The sequence below is a fragment of the Misgurnus anguillicaudatus genome, chromosome 21 (genome assembly GCF_027580225.2).
Source record: "Misgurnus anguillicaudatus chromosome 21, ASM2758022v2, whole genome shotgun sequence".
NCBI classification, from domain to species: Eukaryota; Metazoa; Chordata; class Actinopteri; order Cypriniformes; family Cobitidae; genus Misgurnus; species Misgurnus anguillicaudatus.
The window spans coordinates 38,427,668-38,446,675 of NC_073357.2; the positions used below are offsets into that span (position 1 = coordinate 38,427,668).

The 19,008-nt window shown below is 40.2% G+C and overlaps 1 protein-coding gene across 4 annotated transcripts in view; it reads left to right on the forward strand.

The window, feature by feature from the left end:
• Positions 1–19,008, forward strand: part of creb3l1 (cAMP responsive element binding protein 3-like 1) — a 39,044-nt gene that overhangs the window by 9,398 nt on the left and 10,638 nt on the right. For all 4 annotated transcript variants that reach the window (XM_073859078.1, XM_073859079.1, XM_055206636.2 and 1 more), the window contains exons 2-5: positions 8,978–9,182; positions 13,058–13,233; positions 16,292–16,376; positions 18,400–18,599. In XM_073859078.1, coding sequence (XP_073715179.1) covers positions 8,978–9,182; positions 13,058–13,233; positions 16,292–16,376; positions 18,400–18,599 — 666 coding nt within the window. The remainder of the gene's footprint in view (positions 1–8,977; positions 9,183–13,057; positions 13,234–16,291; positions 16,377–18,399; positions 18,600–19,008) is intronic.

Below are 19,008 nucleotides of genomic sequence, written 5' to 3' on the forward strand. Positions count from 1 at the left end.
ACAAGTGTGGAGAAAGAGGACCGTTCCGACGTTGTTGTATGTCGAATGATACTAATTAATGTCTTTGTGTCAGTTTACTGTTTAAAATGGTCCGCAAATATGTGTTTCATATATGTAACACGTGACCTTATCACATCATTACGCAATTACGTGAATTCGCGCTGGCTCGTAACACAGCCTGAGGAAGACGAGAAGTTGTGGTTTAAAAGTGCATATTTTTTATTTTTCTTGCCAAAAATGACAATCGTTTTGCTAGATAAGACCCTTAAGCTCGATTTAAAGTCATGCGTAAGTTCTATGCCGTAGCTACGGCGTAGGCTATCCGTAGCCGATGCGTAGCTCTGCGTAGCCTGACGTGCACCGCAAGCACTGTGATTGGTCCACCAGAACCCCTTCCGTCAGGTAAAAAAAACTGTGTCATAGGTATTTCTGTTTGCGACGGTGAAAACAAAGAATTGCCAAGTTGAGGAGTGATTTAACTCAAACTGCAACAAAAGTGGCTGTTTATTTACTTCCATCATTGCTGGTCTTCTCAAATCATACACAACAAGTTGCTGTTTCTTCTTCATTTGTGGATTAACGTGCCAAGCTTCTTCTTCTTTGACGGTCGCGCTGCTACTGTGGTTACACGCGTGGATACAGCCTACCAGCGGTCTGCACTTGTGTTTGCACTTCGACGCGGACAACGACGCAAAAGTATAAATGAAAACCGGCGCAGAACCTACGCCGTCGCGGATACGCCGTAGGACTTACGCACAACTATAACGAGCCCTTTATGCCTTGTTTGGGATCATTTAGAGTCTTTTAAAACTGCAATTTTAAACTGAATTAAAACTGTTAAGTGCTGGGGTCCATTAAAGTCCATTAAAATGAGAAAAATCCTGAAATGTTTTCTTCAAAAAACATAATTTCTTCTCGACTGAACAAAGAAAGATATCAACATTTTGGATGACATGGTGGTGAGTAAATTATCTGGATTTTTTTAAAGAAAATTGACTAATCCTTTAAAGCACTATGAAACCCAACTCCTAACCCCAGCATCAGTGGGACGAAAGCAGATCGTACGAATGAGATTGTACAAATGAATACGAATATGCCATCTCGTAAAATAGGTATGCATCACCATGAGAATGTGTTGAGTCAGACTGATGAAAACAACCAGCCCTTGGGTTATTCTTCTGTTTAGGGCTGTGTTACCGCAGGCTTTTCTGAGAGAGCCAATTTAGACTGGCAAAATTACAGAGTGCAGAGAGCCGTCTGAAGCATGGGGGATGGGGAACACATCTGGGAGACCCCCTCCCAAAGTGCAACAGTAGCAGAAAATAGATGGTAGTTATGGGGATTCCTCTGTTCTTAGGATATCCCCTTTATATAGTCACATACTAACACTCTTCCACCGTTTATAAATTTCTTATTTTCTTGGTCTATATCTGTCATGTGACCTCTGCCACCCACTATTTCACCTTCAGAAGAGCTAGTTTGGTTTGTGGCCCTCAGTGGCTCCTGTCTGGAGGTGGGGCTGAAGCCCAACTGCCTCCTGTGGTCATGGTTCTCTTGCTCTGTGGCCGAGAGCAAAATTTAAGAAAGATCTGGAACTGGAATTAAAAAACCAGCAGAAAAGAGAAGAGGGGGGAAGGGACAGATGAGTTGTACTTGGACAGCAAGAATAGGAGAAAGAAAAAGGAAAAGAAGAGGATGAAAAGCTTGCGAAAAATAAAGGAAAGAGAGAAATAGAGAGTGGATGGGTGAATGGGAGAGAGGGGAGTAGTGGAGCACAGGTCTGGAGAGGAGAGCAGGAACTACAGTAAAACCGCATGTGCAGGCTTTATATCTAAAACCTCTCTACAATGTACAATTTAACAATACTGAAGGTTGCAACAAAAAGAAATCTGCCTACTTTTAAATGTTTTGTAAGGTACCTCTGTGTCCCATAAAGATGGGTTGGACTGTGGTGTCTGTCTACAGCTGTAAACTTGACGCCATGCCTGTAATCTTAATCAGCCCTCACCTGTGAACACCTGCAGAGGCCTGGCTCTCTCACTCGCCCTCACCTGCAGACTCCAAACACTTCTATCTCTCTTTCAAGCGTCTGGCTCATCACACATGCCGAGACGATCGTAATGAGCTTAGGTTCAGGACTGTCCTCCCTGACCCATCTCAGATCCTCACAGCTGCCAGCTGGAATCTGAATCTGAAAATATGAACTTGCTTTAAAGTGCAGATGTGCTGGAGAAAATATGACTTTTAAAAAATGCATCCTATCTCCGCAGTCACACATGAAAGAATCCGTCCCTCATATTTAGGTCAAGAAAGCCAGATTCGGTGCATTAGAATTAAATCTTTCATGCATGCACACACAAGAAGAAGCTGTTGAAATGTCTAAATAAATCAAACTCCACAGATACTTTTGTGGTGGAAGCGGATATTTATATTTGACATGAGGGAAGCTCTATTTTAATTTGCATTACATGAGTGACTAGCGTAAACTCTAAACATCTGCAAAATCCAGCTTCGGTTCAAGATCTTTTCCCTGCTCTTCTTTTTTTTCGGTTTCTTGTTTTGCAACTACCACTCTAAGAATGAATCTTCTTGTTGTGACTCATTGTTCACCTTACTGCTATTCCCAAACATTGTGGGTTTGGCTTTATTCATTGGATGATTTTATCAGCAAATGTATTTTTCCAAAGACTAAAAAGTTGTAACCCTCCAAGCTGCTCCGTGCGCACCCTGCACTCCAGCTCTAAAATGACAAGCTCTTTCCTCATTTACATACTGTGCTCCGATTGGCCGGAGTGCAGCTGGAATAAGAGAATGGAATGCAATGAGTCGAGCAGGCGTGCAGTTTACCAGCCCGCTCAGACCCGGACATGACCCAAACTTTACTTTGAAAAAACGGATCAGACGGAAAAATAGGGCATTGCTCAGCCTGCACACACATGCATTGCATTGATGCTAATATGGTTCTGTGACAAACCCAAAATTTGTTTGCAAAAAAATACTATTGGATTACAAAAATTTTATGATTTTAACTCTTTTAACAAAATACATTTCCCTTTACAAAAAGTCTTTGAAAAAGTTTTTTTATGTCTAATCTCTACTCTTTGATATTTGAGCTCACTGAGAACATATAGGAGGAAATAAGTTTTTTTGTAAATGTGTGTGAACCTCTTGTGTGAGACTTTTGAAACTATTGGGGGGTTTTCTTTGAGTATTAAAAATTCTTGTCCTGCCCAATAAAACATCTAAAATCATTCATTGTGTTTTATTGAGCGAGACTCAGACACTAGTAGTAAGGCACAGACAGATGTCATGGAAAAGAGCTGAGGAAGCCCCAGCTGCACAGATATTTGTGAGATTGCAACAGAATTGTGCAGTGTACAGTTTAGTTTACATTTGTATTGGTTCAACTATGTGTAAAGGGTATGCGAGGTGAGAGTCTTTTGAAAGAATAACACACATAAAAATTACAAATTCTCATTGTTATTTATTTCACATTTAACAAAGGGTAAAAGGTAAAACGCTGCTGAAAAATGAAGAGGGAGACTTGTTTTTATACGTCCTGAAACCTGACCCTAATGAAAAAGACACACGCTCTTACTCCACATTCACTGAAGGTATTGAAATGAAAATAACTGAAGTTCTTTGGAATTCTGGAAGTTTCCATCTGCCTCTGAGGAACCTTCCAGATGTGGAATTTCAAAACTCTTGCATCAGCACCCCAGCATTGCATCATTATCATTGGCCCTGCAAGAGCAACCAAAAACCAGATAGACACTGCATACGTCATTTTTAACTGACAGGAAAGAGATCTAAAGATAAATAAAAGCGATAAGAGAAATACTCAGACTGTCTGCTCTGATAACACATATACACAAACAACCACATTTTTGTGATTTTTACTGAGGCAGCTTCATGTTGTCTTGTCATATTAGGGATCGTTCTCTTTTAAGCCCAATTTATACTTTTGCATCAATTGTACAGCGTAGGCTAGATTGTAGCCAACACCATAGCCTTACGCGCACCTCTCCAAAAATGTAACAATTCGTCAGTTCTACGCAGGGCGCAAGCACTATAATTGGTTTGCTAGAACCCCTCCCATCAGGCAAAAAAATCTACAATTTCCGCTTGCGATGGCCAAAACAAAGATGGACCTCGTTGAGGACCTATATTAAAGGAACACGCCCACATTTTGGGAATTTAGCTTATTCACCGTATCCCCCAGAGTTAGATAAGTCCATACATACCTCTCTCATCTCCGTGCGTGCTGTAACTCTGTCTGACGCAGCCCCCGCTAGCTTAGCTTAGCACAAAGACTGGAAATGCATGGCTCCAGCTAGTATACTGCTCCCAATAAGTGACAAAATAACGCGATCATTTTCCTATTTATGTGTTGTGATTTGTATAGTCAAACCGTGTACAAATAACAAGGTGATATGAGACACAGCGATCTTTTAACAGTATACATACTGAGAACTATATTCTCTGAAGACGAAGCACTGCCGCATGGGCGGAGTGATTTGCACAACTCTGACTGAACCCTATGCTCCTCACCAGGGGCTTCTCGTGTGCTGCGAGCAGATCACTCCGCCCATGCGGCAGTGCTTCGTCTTCAGAGAATATAGTTCTCAGTATGTATACTGTTAAAAGATCGCTGTGTCTCATATCACCTTGTTATTTGTACACGGTTTGACTATACAAATCACAACACATAAATAGGAAAATGATCGCGTTATTTTGTCACTTATTGGGAGCAGTATACTAGCTGGAGCCATGCATTTCCAGTCTTTGTGCTAAGCTAAGCTAGCGGGGGCTGCGTCAGACAGAGTTACAGCACGCACGGAGATGAGAGAGGTATGTATGGACTTATCTAACTCTGGGGGATACGGTGAATAAGCTAAATTCCCAAAATGTGGGCGTGTTCCTTTAAACAACTGAAGCTGTAATAAAAGTTGCTGTCTATTTACCTCCATCACTGCTACGCTATCCTAACAATGAACACAACAAGCCTCCTCTGTCGGAGCCGATGGTGTAGTGGGCAGCGCTCCGACATATGGTGCAAACCACTTCCGGCGACCCGAGTTCGAATCCCGGCTCGAGATCCTTTGCCAATCCCATACCCCTCTCTCCACCCTCTACTTTCCTGTCGTCTCTCAAAAACTACTGTCTATCAATAAAGGCAAAAATGTCCCAAAAAAATTATAATAGTAAAAAAACAAGCCTCCTCTTCTTTGGCTTTTGCCTTTATACTGTAACAATCCCGTGGAAATTGCCTACTAGCGATCTGCATGTGTTATTGCACATCAAGACGTACATCGAAGTATGAAATGAAAAGTGACGCGTAATCTACGGTGTACGGTGTAGGCTCCCAGCAAGCGTAACCCACTTCTACCCTAAATAACCTGGAATTTGGTTACGTGACATTTTTGCCAAAATAACTTGAAGGTGTATAATATTCCAACCTGTAAGCAAAGTCAACAGGTGTTCAGGTTTCGCTTTCATTTTTTTAAACGTGCACTGGGCTATGATAGACGTCTATTAGCCTTTCATTGACAGCCCAAATTTAGCCTTGTTTTAGCCAAAATTGCTTGCTGGGCTACAGCGTAGGTCCGACGTAAAAGTATAAATCATGCTTTGATTTCCAACAGTGGCACACTCACAACCAATCAGATTTTTGATGCTTTTGTCACATTTTAGACAAGATCAAAGTTGGAAATACTTTAAGACTTCCCCATTTGTTTCCTTGTAGGTTCCTGTCAAACGTACACTCTGTCAAATGTTAAGAAATTAAAACAAATGTGAACACAAAATGCTTGCGTTTGCTTTAAAAGCTGAAAAAGTTAGTCACCACCATATTTAAAATGACTTTTCACAAGTTGGGGTTGTTCCTGTAGCTCAGTTGGTAACATTGCGTTAGGACATGAAAAGTTCTGGGTTTATCACACATAACACATATTTAGAAGGATCTCTTGACAGAAATGCAAAATAATATACAAAACCATATTATCAGGGGTATAATGAACCGTTATGTTTTTATTACCTTAGAATTAGATGTTTTTATCTACATACACCGAGAGTCCTCTTATGTGGAAGTCACCATTTTGTGCCGCCATGTTTCTACAGAAGCCCTTAATGGACAAACTTTGTTTACTCAGTTGTCTCCATCGATGACATGTTTTTCCGGGGGCAGCTACCGTAGCTTCTCTGTGCGTTTCAAAAGCGAGGGGTGAGCAGTGGACTGAGCCGTTGGTTGCAATTTGCAACCTCATCACTAGAAGCCACTAAAATGTACACACTGCACCTTTAAATGCAAATATATTCCATACGTGTAAATTGCTTTAGATAAATGAGTCTACCACAATAAAATAAATGTTAAATATAAAGTTTGAATTGCCCAAATATTAGAACAAAGTCTGTGGTCTGATTATAAGTCTGACCTCAAGCGCTATAAAAATTGTTTAATAGATATGATTAATTGTTAACTATTAAGCCCCATTTAGTTACTGTGAGTGAGTTTACTCACACAGGTGAATTATCACCTTCAGTCCACAATATCTGATCTTTACATCCAGGAGGAAGAATATTTGACGAACATCAACGTTTCAGGGTGCGACTGTGTATTTTGTTATATTTAACCGTAGTAATTAGCATGGCACTGACGGAGAGCTGCGTCATTTCACAATCGCCCACATCAGGGTGTTCCTAGGATGTCATTCATCAAACAATAAGGATAACTGCCATCACAGGTTTATTTCCTGTTCCTATGATGCCTCAGCATCCATATGGTGAGCAACAAGTTTAACCAGATAGCGCATTAGACGTGGGCACGCTTAACCACATATAATAACTACTGTACTTTTCTTTCTTTGAAATATCATTCTTTGCTTTCAAGGTAAACTGGGGAGGGACAGAGTAAACATGTATAATACCATAGCTTTCATCATCCTTTATTCACACAAGTCACACAGTGGTCAGGGGTTAGTGTGGGAATTCATACAGGTGAAAGTATAATTTAAAACCTGCAACGCAGCAATAGGCGTCACACATGTGCATGCACGTGTACACGAGCGTGATATATTTGCGGTACTATGCAAAAGTCAAGCCACCACCAGCTTTGTTGGTTTAACAAAGTTTTGATGACATCCATAATTAATTTTTGGCCTCTTTAAATAAAAATACAGGAAATATGTACACAAATAAATTAAAGACAATTTGTATAACAAAATGGCTTCCTCAGCCAAAAGTCAGTATTTAGTTTGACCACATTTTACACTAAGAACATCTTAAACTCTTTTAACAGAAGTCATTAGATTAGATAGATATATATAGATACACATATATACACAGATATATATGACGTCTGTATGACGGCTCGTTGATTTGCCTATTCCTCTTCAGCTGTGTCTTTCACACACCTGTCCCGGATCACCAGGATGTAAACATTATCAGGTCCTCCCACACCTTTGTCACACCTTTTTCAACAAACACACTCACACAATCTTATATGGTATGTGTGCACACACAAAACTCACATTCTATAACCACAAAGTTCTGAATGCACCCGTGCCTGTAAAAGTGCATACCAGGCTTTTTTGAACTCCTTTTTTTGGGACACACGCCTAAATGACAATATGATTGACATTGTTTTGCCATATTTAACATAAGAAGCTCAAATGCAAAGCCACTAAACACCACCTCCACCAAAAATGAAATAATGATATTAACTGAATGCTCTTAACACATACTTTACGTCCATCAAATACTTTCACTTCAAATCTGCTTAATTCCACCCTCAGGCCATTCAGAAATACCGGTTTGTTAGCAGAATCCATTAAGAGTCTGATAAAAATGCTAATTTACAAAAAAAAAAACCACATATCAGACGCACTTAATTGGGTCCCTACTGAAAAATCCAGCTAAAACCAGCATAAGCTGGTAGCTGGTTTTAGCTGGTTTAAGGTGATTTACGCTGGTCCTCCCAGCCTGACAAAGCTGGTCATGCTGGTGGGCCAGCTGGTATTCCAGCATGACCAGCTAAGTCCAGCTAGACCAGCTTAAAATGTGACCAAAACACAGCTAGACCAGCTTGCTACACCAGCAAAACCAGCTTCCTACACCAGCAAAACCAGCTAAAACCAAGCTGGGGACCAGCTAAAACCAGCTCACCAGCTTATGCTGGTCTTACCTGGATTTTTCAGTAGGGGTCGCACACAGGACGCGCAGCTCAGCGCCGCGTCACGTCTAGGACAACTCGGAGGTATCGTAGAACCGGAAGCGCACATTAAATAGCGCAAGCTTAGTCAAATAGCGTCTACTTCAAAATGCAAAATATACGTTAGCAGCCAATGTTAATCGTTAATGATTTGGGACAAATATGATGTTATTTAAAGGAACAGTATGTAAGAAATTTATATCAATTAATCACAAAAGGCCCTGATATGTCACTAGACATTAAGAAATCATTTTCATTCCAAATACTTATATCACTGACAACAGTGGTCTGGCCAGGATATTGTCATTTTAAAAAGTGGAGTTGCAGACCTCAACTGATGTTTATGTTGTCATTTTGTGTATTGGCCACCAGTTGTGTGATTGCAGTACCAGTTTTAGCCACAAGTTTTGTGGTTGCAGTACCAGTTTTGGCCACAATCCTACATACTGTTCCTTTAATATTAAAATATGTGAGTGGCGCGCTTTGGCGTGACAGGGATTTGAGCAACTTCCTGAGTCGTAGCTGGGCGCCGCGGATAGGCGCCACCTGTCGGCGCCGGTGTGCGTACACTCATAGAAAACAATGTGTAAGATTTTTTTAGAATGGCGCTGAGCTGCACGTTTGGTATGCGACCCCCTTAAGAGGGTTTTGCGTCTTCATAGATGTTATTTAGTTATTGCTTAGTGTTAAAGCCCAATTTTTTTGTATAGTTTTCCATGCTGCAACGACCATCAGTTTAAATGTGTCGTTTTTGTGGTCTTTCCCCAGCACTTCTCAGAGCAGATGGAGGATTTCTCCAATGACCTCTTCAGCAGTTTTTTCGATGATCATCTGTTGGTGGGGAGGAACCCGTTGTTGGATATGGATCTGGATCCTCCAAACCCAGATATCCAGGCAGAACACAGCTACTCTCTCAGTGGGGACTCTGCACCACAGAGCCCCTCCATGCCCATCAAATCAGACGATGATGCAGGTTAGAAAAGGAGTTTCCATTCTGTTCTCTGTCTAGACACCCCTAACTCTGTTTCGTCCACACAGACAGTCGCCCATCCATGTGACCCTTAACTGCATCACTATAACATCAAGAGCACATTTTCGAGTCTATATAAATGACATAGTTCAAAGGGTCAGCTATCAACAGCTTCAGTTTGCTATTAAATCTCTCTTTCTGTCTCTCTCACTCTCTCTCTCCCTTATCTCCTGAAGCACCCGTGCAGCACAGGGTTCCTTGACAACACTTTAGCCAAGAGCTTAGTCTACCATAGGAAGCTGGGGATTCCAGGAAGACAGCCAACACTCACAGTCGCTCACTCTTTATGTCTGTCTGTGTCTCTCTCACTCTCTTTCCCACACACACCACAACCAGGCCAGGGAACTGTAGCAATCCATAAAATAAAAAGGGGTCTGGTTTCCAGCTTCAGATGGAGAATAGATGGAAGGGGGGTTCTGTCTCAGAGAGTTGCATCATCCTAAACTTAAGACTATGACTATGTGATGAGTGTATGTGCAGACTGCCGGTCTTTCCAGCGAGGATTTCAATCCACAAAGCTTGAAAGAGGCAAGGAGGAACTACATTTAAGACCCATTTAGCCAGACAGTCATGGTTAAAAAGTAAAATTGTACCATACTTCAATTTAAAAATAAAAGAGTATTTTCACAAAGCTGGGGTTAGAACTGACCACAGACAGTGACTATATGGCTTTTTCCAGCTTGGTGTGATATTACCTCTGACCCATAAACTTGCCCCTGTTTGTTGTATAAATGTTGTAAGCGACTGCTGCAGGCAGTTAAAGTGGGCACTGGCTGATTCACTGCTTTCTCTCCTGTTGCTCCGCAGTAACTTTAAACTCGCTAATGAGCATCGCTCTTCCGTCTCCTCCGGTCTGGAATCACCTCGTACCTGCTGTCCCACAGACATCAAAGCCTTACAGTCCCCTAAAGGCATGACCTAGCAGAGATGAACTTCTGTTAGACATTAATAATGGGAAGTGTGGATACAAATTTAAATCAATTTTGTTTGAATTATTAAGTATTCAACTTTTTTTGAAAATATGCTCATGTTCTAGCTCTCCTAGTGTAAAACATTTGATTCTTACCGTTTTGAAATCCATTCAGCTGATCTCCGGGTCTGGCGCTTGCACGTTTAGCATAGCTTAGCACAATCCATTGAATCTGATTAGACCATTAGCATCGCGCTAATTAATAACCAAAGAGTTTCGATATTTTTTCTATTTAAAACTTGACTCTTCTGTAGTTACATTGTGTACTTAGACCGACAGAAAATTAAAAGTTGCGATTTTCTAGGCAGATATGGCTAGGAACTATACTCTCAAACTGGCTTAATAATCAGTGACTTTGCTGATGTAACATGGCTGCAGCAGGCGTAGTGATATTAAGCAGCAGCCAAAAATAGTCCCCTTTGTTACTTTCAATGGCGGGGACTATTTTCGGGTAGTGCGTAATATCACTACACCTGCTGCACCCATGTTACATCAGTCTTTGGTTATTACGCCAGAATGAGAGTATAGTCCTAGCCATATCTGCCTAGAAAATCGCAACTTTTAATTTTCTGTCGGCCTAAGTACACGATGTAACTACAGCAGCGTAAAGTTTTAAATAGGAAAAATATTAAAACTCTCTTGTTATTTTTAACCGCAATGCTAATGATCTAATCAGATTCAATGGATTGTGCTAAGCTATGCTAAAAGTGCTAATGCCAGACCCGGAGATCAGCTAAATGGATTCCAAAACGGTAAGAATCAAATGTTTAACTCTAGAGGAGCTGGAAAATGAGCATACGTTCAAAAAAAGTGGAATATCCCTTTAACAGCTATAGGTTGTGCCTGAGATATCCCATGGAAAAACATGGTCAATATCATTGGGTTATTTTCACCCCAGCTTTGGATACTAATTTAACCTATGCTGGGTTGTTTCAACCTAAAATGCTAGAATGTTTTAAGCTATTGTTGGGTCAAATATACAATTTTCTGGGTTAATTTAACCCAACGGCTGGCCGGCTTTTGTTAATGGATCCAATTATTTACCATTTGAAAATACCAGCACATATGTTGTGGGATGCTGTCGTGCTGTCGTACCAGCCAAACGGCCTCAAACAGCCTCACCGGCTACACTATGTTGGTCTACCTGTTAAACCAGTACGAAACAAGCACTAACTACCATAAACCAATCTGAACCAGCATCTTAATTCATGCTGGTCCTTCCAGCAGGTTTGTATTTCTTTTGCGCATTGTTTGCACCCTCTGATACGTCCTTCTGCAAAAGTGTGCTTTTAATTTACTCTGATAAAGTTGGAAAAAGCTGTAGTGACGACTAATCCCATATTGACAATAGAGGATGTACGTAAGAGCGTGTTTGCTTTAAAGGATACTGTTGGCTAAGAGACCTCTTATGTTCTAATCTGCTGTATTGAGTTGATGGTTTGACCACTTTCGCAGAGGTTCCCCACAGGCAGAAAGCTTAAATGTGTAAAATCCAGCATTCTCCTTTTAACATTAGAGCTCTTAAAGAGCTTTTCCTCTCCTGTTGTAATCAGACTCCTGCTGATGTCCTTCCCCAACAGTCGACTAACATGAAAAACCTGCCATCCTCCTTTACAAGGCCGCATAATGTTTTATCGATCCTGCAGCAGAGCCTGCAAACAAATGTTACGGAGAGAGGGCCGCGTGATAATGAGGCTCAACTATATGCACTGCTTTCTTTCTCTTTGAAGCATGCAGACATGTAGATCTGTTTTTTTTGCCACAACTTTATGTCCTTTCTCACCTATTTGTGTTAACAATGTAAAAAGAACCTGGTTCGCGTTTTGCTTCTGGTCGTTAACTGCATCCTCACTAGCATCATAACAGGCTTTATATGAAACTTCCATGGGGTCTGGAGTGTGACATTTGTCACTTTAATGAAAGATTGAAAATGAAAATACATTGTACTTTTACTACAAGTTGTACCGTGTACGATTGTAAATGTGACCAAACCACAAAACCCATACCTGACTTTTCCAGACTTGCAGTTTGCCGCGGCACATTCGTGACGCACACATCTGCATGTAAGCACTGCACGTGAGAAACGAGATGTGCAAACAGCTATTTGGGGTGGTCAATTTTGATTTTGTGGCGGACTGACAAACAAATTAATGTGAAACACTGCTTTACAATGATGCCCCTCTGTTGCTTGCTCCCCCTTTTGTATAATGTCACAGCAGTAGGCACCGCAAAAATAACATCACACCTATAATCCCTCCCACTCTGAAGTGATACTAAACTCAATGGAAAAGCTAACCAAGCCAAAGTAAAGTGAGCTGACCCGACCCGACCCGTTGGGTACTATGCAATGGAAAAGCACCATTAGAGATGGTATCCTTAAAAGTACCCGCTAAAAATTGCTAGGTATTTTCAAGTTTGGGTCAAAAAACAATGAGGCCAGCCCGTTGGGTTGTATTTTAACCTATGCTGGATTGTTTTAACCCATTGTTTGGTCAAAAATAAACATTTTGGGCCAGGTTCGTCCCTTTTTGACCCAATGCTGGGTTTTTAGATTGTAAATATTTCTACCTAAACGGTACATATTAGGGGCTTTTTAAAAGGTCCGTCCCACTGACAACTTTGGTACCTTTTTCTGAAAGTGTATGAATTAATGTATTCATTCTTTTTATGTTAATATGTTTGTTTTCTCATGAACTGGCTCTGTCATATTGTTAATGTGTCTTAAGGGGCATTAGTTAAATTAAACACTATAATTCCAGAAACCTCCGGGTTTTTTTTTTTTGTGGGTGCTTAAACAACAAATCATAGAAACAACAAGTGTTTAAGAAACAAATATTTTTCTACCCAGAATCTGAGGGGATGTGGTCATTCAGTCAGGATCTCACAGCCATTCTAGTGAAACAGGAGCCCAGCTTGATGTCTGAAAACAGCTCTGAAACAGCGCCCCCTCTGGTCAACACCAGCATCTGCTCACAGCCCCTCACTCTTGCCCCACCACCGCAGAGAAACCACAATGGGGAAAAGGTAAGAAATAATTACATACTTTTTTTTTTTAATTCTAATGGTTATTAATGAGAAGCATAAAACAAAAAACTCTCAATCTTAATTCTGATTGGATGAGCTGTTTTGAAGCCAACATCTGCACATTCACACATTCTATATTAAAACACAGAGTTGCTTTGTTGCTTGGCAACTGCAAACAACCCACAGCTAAGAGAATTAAACTATAAACTAAAATAATAATAATTACTTGATGGAAAAAATGTTATGATAAAAACTACTTTTAATACATTAACATTATGCATTCGGCAGATATATTTATCTAAAGCAATGTACAGTATATTTGTGGTGTTCCTTGTTTTATCAGTATGTGTGTTCCATAGAAATCGAACCCACAACCTTTGCACTTAAAGGAATATTCCATTTTCTTAAAAGAAAAATCCAGATAATTTACTCACCACCATGTCATCCAAAATGTTGATGTCTTTCTTTGTTCAGTCGAGAAGAAATTATGTTTTTTGAGGAAAACATTGCAGGATTTTTCTCATTTTAATGGACTTTAATAGACACCAACAATTAACACTTAACTCAACACGTAACAGTTTTTTTCAAAGGACTATAAACGATCCCAAACGAGGCATAAGGGTCTTATCTAGCAAAACAATTGTCATTTTTAACAAGAAAAATAACAAATATACACTTTTAAAACACAACTTCTCATCTAGATCCGGTCATGATGTGCCAGCGTGACCCCACGCAATACGTCATGACGTCAAGAGGTCACAGAAGACGAACGCGAAACTCCACCCCAGTGTTTACAAGTGTTGAGAAAGAGGACCGTTATATCTAGACTAGAAGTTGTCTAGAAATACATTATCAATGGTGTATAAAGTCCTTACATAATGAACTGCATTGTTTTTATTACCTTAGAATGAGCCGTTTTAATGTACATACACCACGGGTCTCCTTACATCAAAGTCACCGCCATGTTTCCACAGTAGCCCTAAACGGACAAACTGCTTTGGAGAGCATCTTTCGTGCCTATGTTGCCTGAAATGACAATGTGGCAGCTACCGTAGCTTCTCCCGCGTTTCGAAATTGAGGTTAATTGCAATTCACAATCTCGCCACTAGAACTTTTAAGCAAATGCAAGCAGTGAATACACATTACAGTGATTTTACCATGGGTAAGCCATAGTAAAATCTGTAATGCTGTTTTTTTGTTACTGCTCTACTTTACAGAAATGTGTTTAAAAGGTTCGTTTTATAAGTCAGGCAACTGTATTGTCATCATATTCACTGTAACAGCTATGTTTGAGTGTAATATTACTGGATATAATTGAAACCGAGCTGATGGTAATGATCCTTACACACACGGTGGACCAGAGGGACCATTGTGTCAGCATGACAATGAAAAGCACACACACACACACATCATGTGCTGTTTTGCTCAGCTGGCTGCTTGCTTCACTTCTCTGCCCAGCGAACATGTTTGCAGTGCGAACTCATTGAAGCAGAGGGATCGGCTCCAGCAGCATCAGTGTTGAGTTGAGAGAAGATTAGTTTAGTGTGCAGATCTGGCTGCAGACACGCTTTGAGCATCAGAGCCCTGGAATGGCTTTCTCCCATCTCTGACTCCACGCTAACACGGGCCAGACTTTCCGCGAACTCCCATAAACCCTCTCCAGGGAGCAGATTGCTGTTTGAAGATACCTGTCATCAAAATAAGCAAACACGCAGAACAAGACTTGAACATTCTTTGCTCGAAAATTAACAACAGGGCCGTGTCAAGGATATCTTGGCTGGATGAAATAATTTTGAGGATGGAATGGGTTATATAAGCACAAGTGCTTTATTTAGGCACACACATGGCGTAAAGCTGTTCTGACGTCCCGCTGGGATCTGCCGGACTGTCGGTCTAGATGCACTGGAGGCCGTGTGTCACAGGAAGTGGAGACAAACACAAACCATACTGTATATAACATAGCATTACGAACTGAAGCACTATAATAACTGTAATTCATGATCTGCATATATTACATAATCCTCAAGCAATGAATTGAAACCTTTTTGAGGCCACCTTAGAGTCCAAGTCCTTCTTCCAACCAAAACAGTATATGACCTGATTTTGCTATAGTTTCATTTTAATGAAACTTGACTAGAAGTAGATTTTATTAGCTATTTGAAAGATTTTTTCTTTGAAACAGTTGTTTAAAAAAATCCTGGGTTATTTTTAACCCACTGTTAAGTCAAAAAGAGATGAACCAAGCCCATTGGGTTTTAATGCAACCTATGCTGGGTTGTTTAACCCAAAAGATTGGGTTGTTTTACTCATTGGATCAAATATAAACATTTGCTGGGATAATTTAATCCAATGGCTAGACTTGTCCCTTTTTGACCCAATGTTGGGTTGAAAATAACCCAGCATTTTGTACAGTGTATTTATTTCCATCTGTAGCTTATTGTCATATTCAGTCTCTGAACGCACACAAACATAGACATAAGAGTACATGCATAAAAATGTATAAAATATAGTTACTCGAACCTTAGTATAACTTGCACCATATGAGTGTTATAGGACTTACAATCTTTATAGTGACACACTTCAGTATTTGTATATACAGTATATATTCAGATTGTTTTGTGCAAGGGCTACCTCAAGATTATGGGCGATACATATGCTGATTAAAAAATAATGCCCAAAAAGAGGTGAAGGGTACAGCTCTGATGCCGCCTTTCTGTGTGTGTAAGATTGTCGGTCGCTGACCAGACTGCGTGCTGTCAACAGACGGGTAGCCTTTGCTCCGTCAGTGTAAACAGTTTGAGTCTGTCTTCAGCTGTGTTTACTCTCTCTGACATCCAACATATAGCACATTTATTCCAGTTCCCCTAAACAGGTCACTACCAATTAATACCAGTAAATACTGCTTACTACTGGAGCAAAATATCATCAGAGACTTTCCAATAAATCTATAATACCATCTTTGTGCCCCTATAATATTCCTGTCATCCGGACACATACTTCAGCGTACAAGCATGTGCTTTATGGTTTTACAGTAATTGTTTGTTTGTTTTTGTGTTAGGGTTCCAAAGGCCTAAGCTCAAACTCTGTTCCTGCCATCAAAGCAGAGCCCAGCGAGGTGAACCAGTTTCTCAGTGTTCCTACAGGTAGGTGTGGAATTTGTCTTTAAGGAAAAAAACACACTCAGGTCTTAACACCCGTAGAACCAGAACACATGCAAACACACAGTCAGCAGTTTGTTTGATCATGTATGTTAATGATAAACTCTTTACAGTAGCAACTGTCATGCATTGGGTAGCATATGTACTTAGTGTATAAGAAACTGGTGGATCATCATGTCGCTCTCCAACATCCTCAATCTAAAAGTGCACAAATAAAATTTTAAATGAATTTCAGTTAAACGCAGTGCATAATATTTATTTTAGACACATAAGTTAATACAGCATTTGCTTTATGCAAATGGCCAATGCAATTCTTCATATCTTTTTTATCTTGCTCTCTCGCTGTAGGTCAGGTCAGTTCAGGTTATAAATACTGTAATTGTGTTCCTTTTTTCCTTTTCCAGAGGAAATGAGACTTAGTGTGAGTGTTTCTTTTTTTAGCTTTTCCATGTGTTTGAGAATCTCTCAGATCTCTAGGTTAGTCCATTCTGAATGGCCTATTGATAAAAACAGGGTCACAGGCACAGCATGGGAAAGAATTCTGAACTGTGTTGTGAAATTTTTTAAAATATCCACATAACTTTACCAAACACTTTGCTGCTAATTTATGCAAAACTGTTGACATTGGTGCTAGGCAAGATTGTAGGATATGGGCACTGTAGTTTGCAGCTGATGTAAATAGTTCAGAATAAAAGTACTGCCATTATTGTGCTGCTGAGAAAGGTGCTTAACCGTTAAAGGGTCCTAAGTCAATCTGGTTTATTATGGATCAAAATGCATCTTCGAATGGCAAGCAACCCCTAACACCTGCAGGCCTAGTGCGTGCACTGTCTGTCTGGCAGTATGACGTCCTCTCATTCTGTTCATCCAGGGAAAACAGAATTAAAGCAGTGCTGTGTATGCAATGCCAGACTAAACACACAAGCCAGTTCAACACCCACCAGACTTTGCAGCTTTGTGTATGCATGTGTTATGTAAAATGTCCTAAACTTTACCAAAAGGATTGGCCTTTACTGAGTTTGCTGCTGACAGGGGAATGAATAAAAAGTTTCTCAAGGAATAAATGATCATTTTAAAACAAAATGTGCAGAATTCGTTCAGAATTTCAGAATCAGATTAAGTTTTATTCGCCAGGTGTGTACAAGCACACAAGGAATTTGTTGTGGTTTTCAGGAGCGCATTTAATAATGATTTATTTATCCCTCTTTGTTATATTCAATGGTTGAAGTGTCCGAGATTCACCAGGGGGACTCTACTTGGGGACGTATTGTATATTTTGCAAGAATCCCCCCTATATTTATGTCTGAAATTTGCATTGTTTGGACATCGATAAACCCTCCACATTTTGAACTGGAACTACATCCTCCTTTGAAATCCACTCTCTGGACTCAGTCCACCCAAGTCCCCCCATTTCAGACCTGGTTATATTTCACTATTTACTCAATATTATTCCCTCATGTAATTCCAAACCTGTTATTTTTTTTAAAGCAGAAAAGGGAAATATCACACTTTTTCTTTTTTTATATACAATAACAGTTCTCATTGACTGTGTCCGTCAAGCTCCAAAAATTATATAAAAACCATAAAAGTACCATAAAAATAAAGAGCGAAACTGAAATGTTGTTCTTTATATAAATCAAATGACTTCAGAACTTGGAATATAGTGCAAAAAAAATTTCCCACTACGATCATTGTGAACCGTCATTGAAAAAAGCGATCAAAAAGAAGAGCGTGAAATTTCCCTTTTTGCCTTCTGTGGAAAAACGAACAGCATACGGGTTTGGAATGAGATAAAGGTGAGGAAAAATAACGGGATATTAATTTTTGGGTGAACTATTACTTTAATCTGATGTATGTCACATATTTAGGACAGTTACAGTCAATCAAATCTGTGGAATCCGTGTGGAGTCAAAAAGGATCATTAAGAGCTCAGCTGTTCCTGCCAGAGATAAAGAGAGGAGTCACAGGTGTTTTCCGTGCTTTATGATTATTGCTCCTTTCCCAACAGATGAGCATCTGCGATTGCCACCCACTCCCCCCAGTAGCCATGGCAGTGACAGCGATGGATCCCAGAGCCCACATTCACTCCCACCACTAAGCCCCGGTCACCTGCAGAGCCCACATTCACTGCCGCCCTCCAGTCCTGCCCGGCTACAGGCTCGAACCTCTGCAGCCATCTCCTCATCCCCTCTCCTCACTGCCCCCCATGTGAGTAACACACCAGACACATTATAGTATGAGACACGCATTCTTAAAGGGGTCATGGCACAAGACTTTTTTAAGATGTCAAATAAATCTTTGGTGTCCCCAGAGCACATATGTGAAGTTTTAGCTCAAAATACCATATCAATAATTTATTATAGCATTTTAAAATTGCCACTTTGTAGGTGTGTGCAAAAATGTGCCGTATTGGGTGTGTCCTTTAAAATGCAAATGAGCTGATGAAATTCAAACACTGATCACAATGATGGTGGTTTGTTGCAATTAAAACTCAATTGTGCTTTTCTCTGCACTAAATGGCAGTGCTGTGGTTGGATAGTGCAGATTAAGGGGTGGTATTATTATAATAAGAGCTCCTTATGACATCATAAGGAGAGCCAAATTTCAACGACCTATT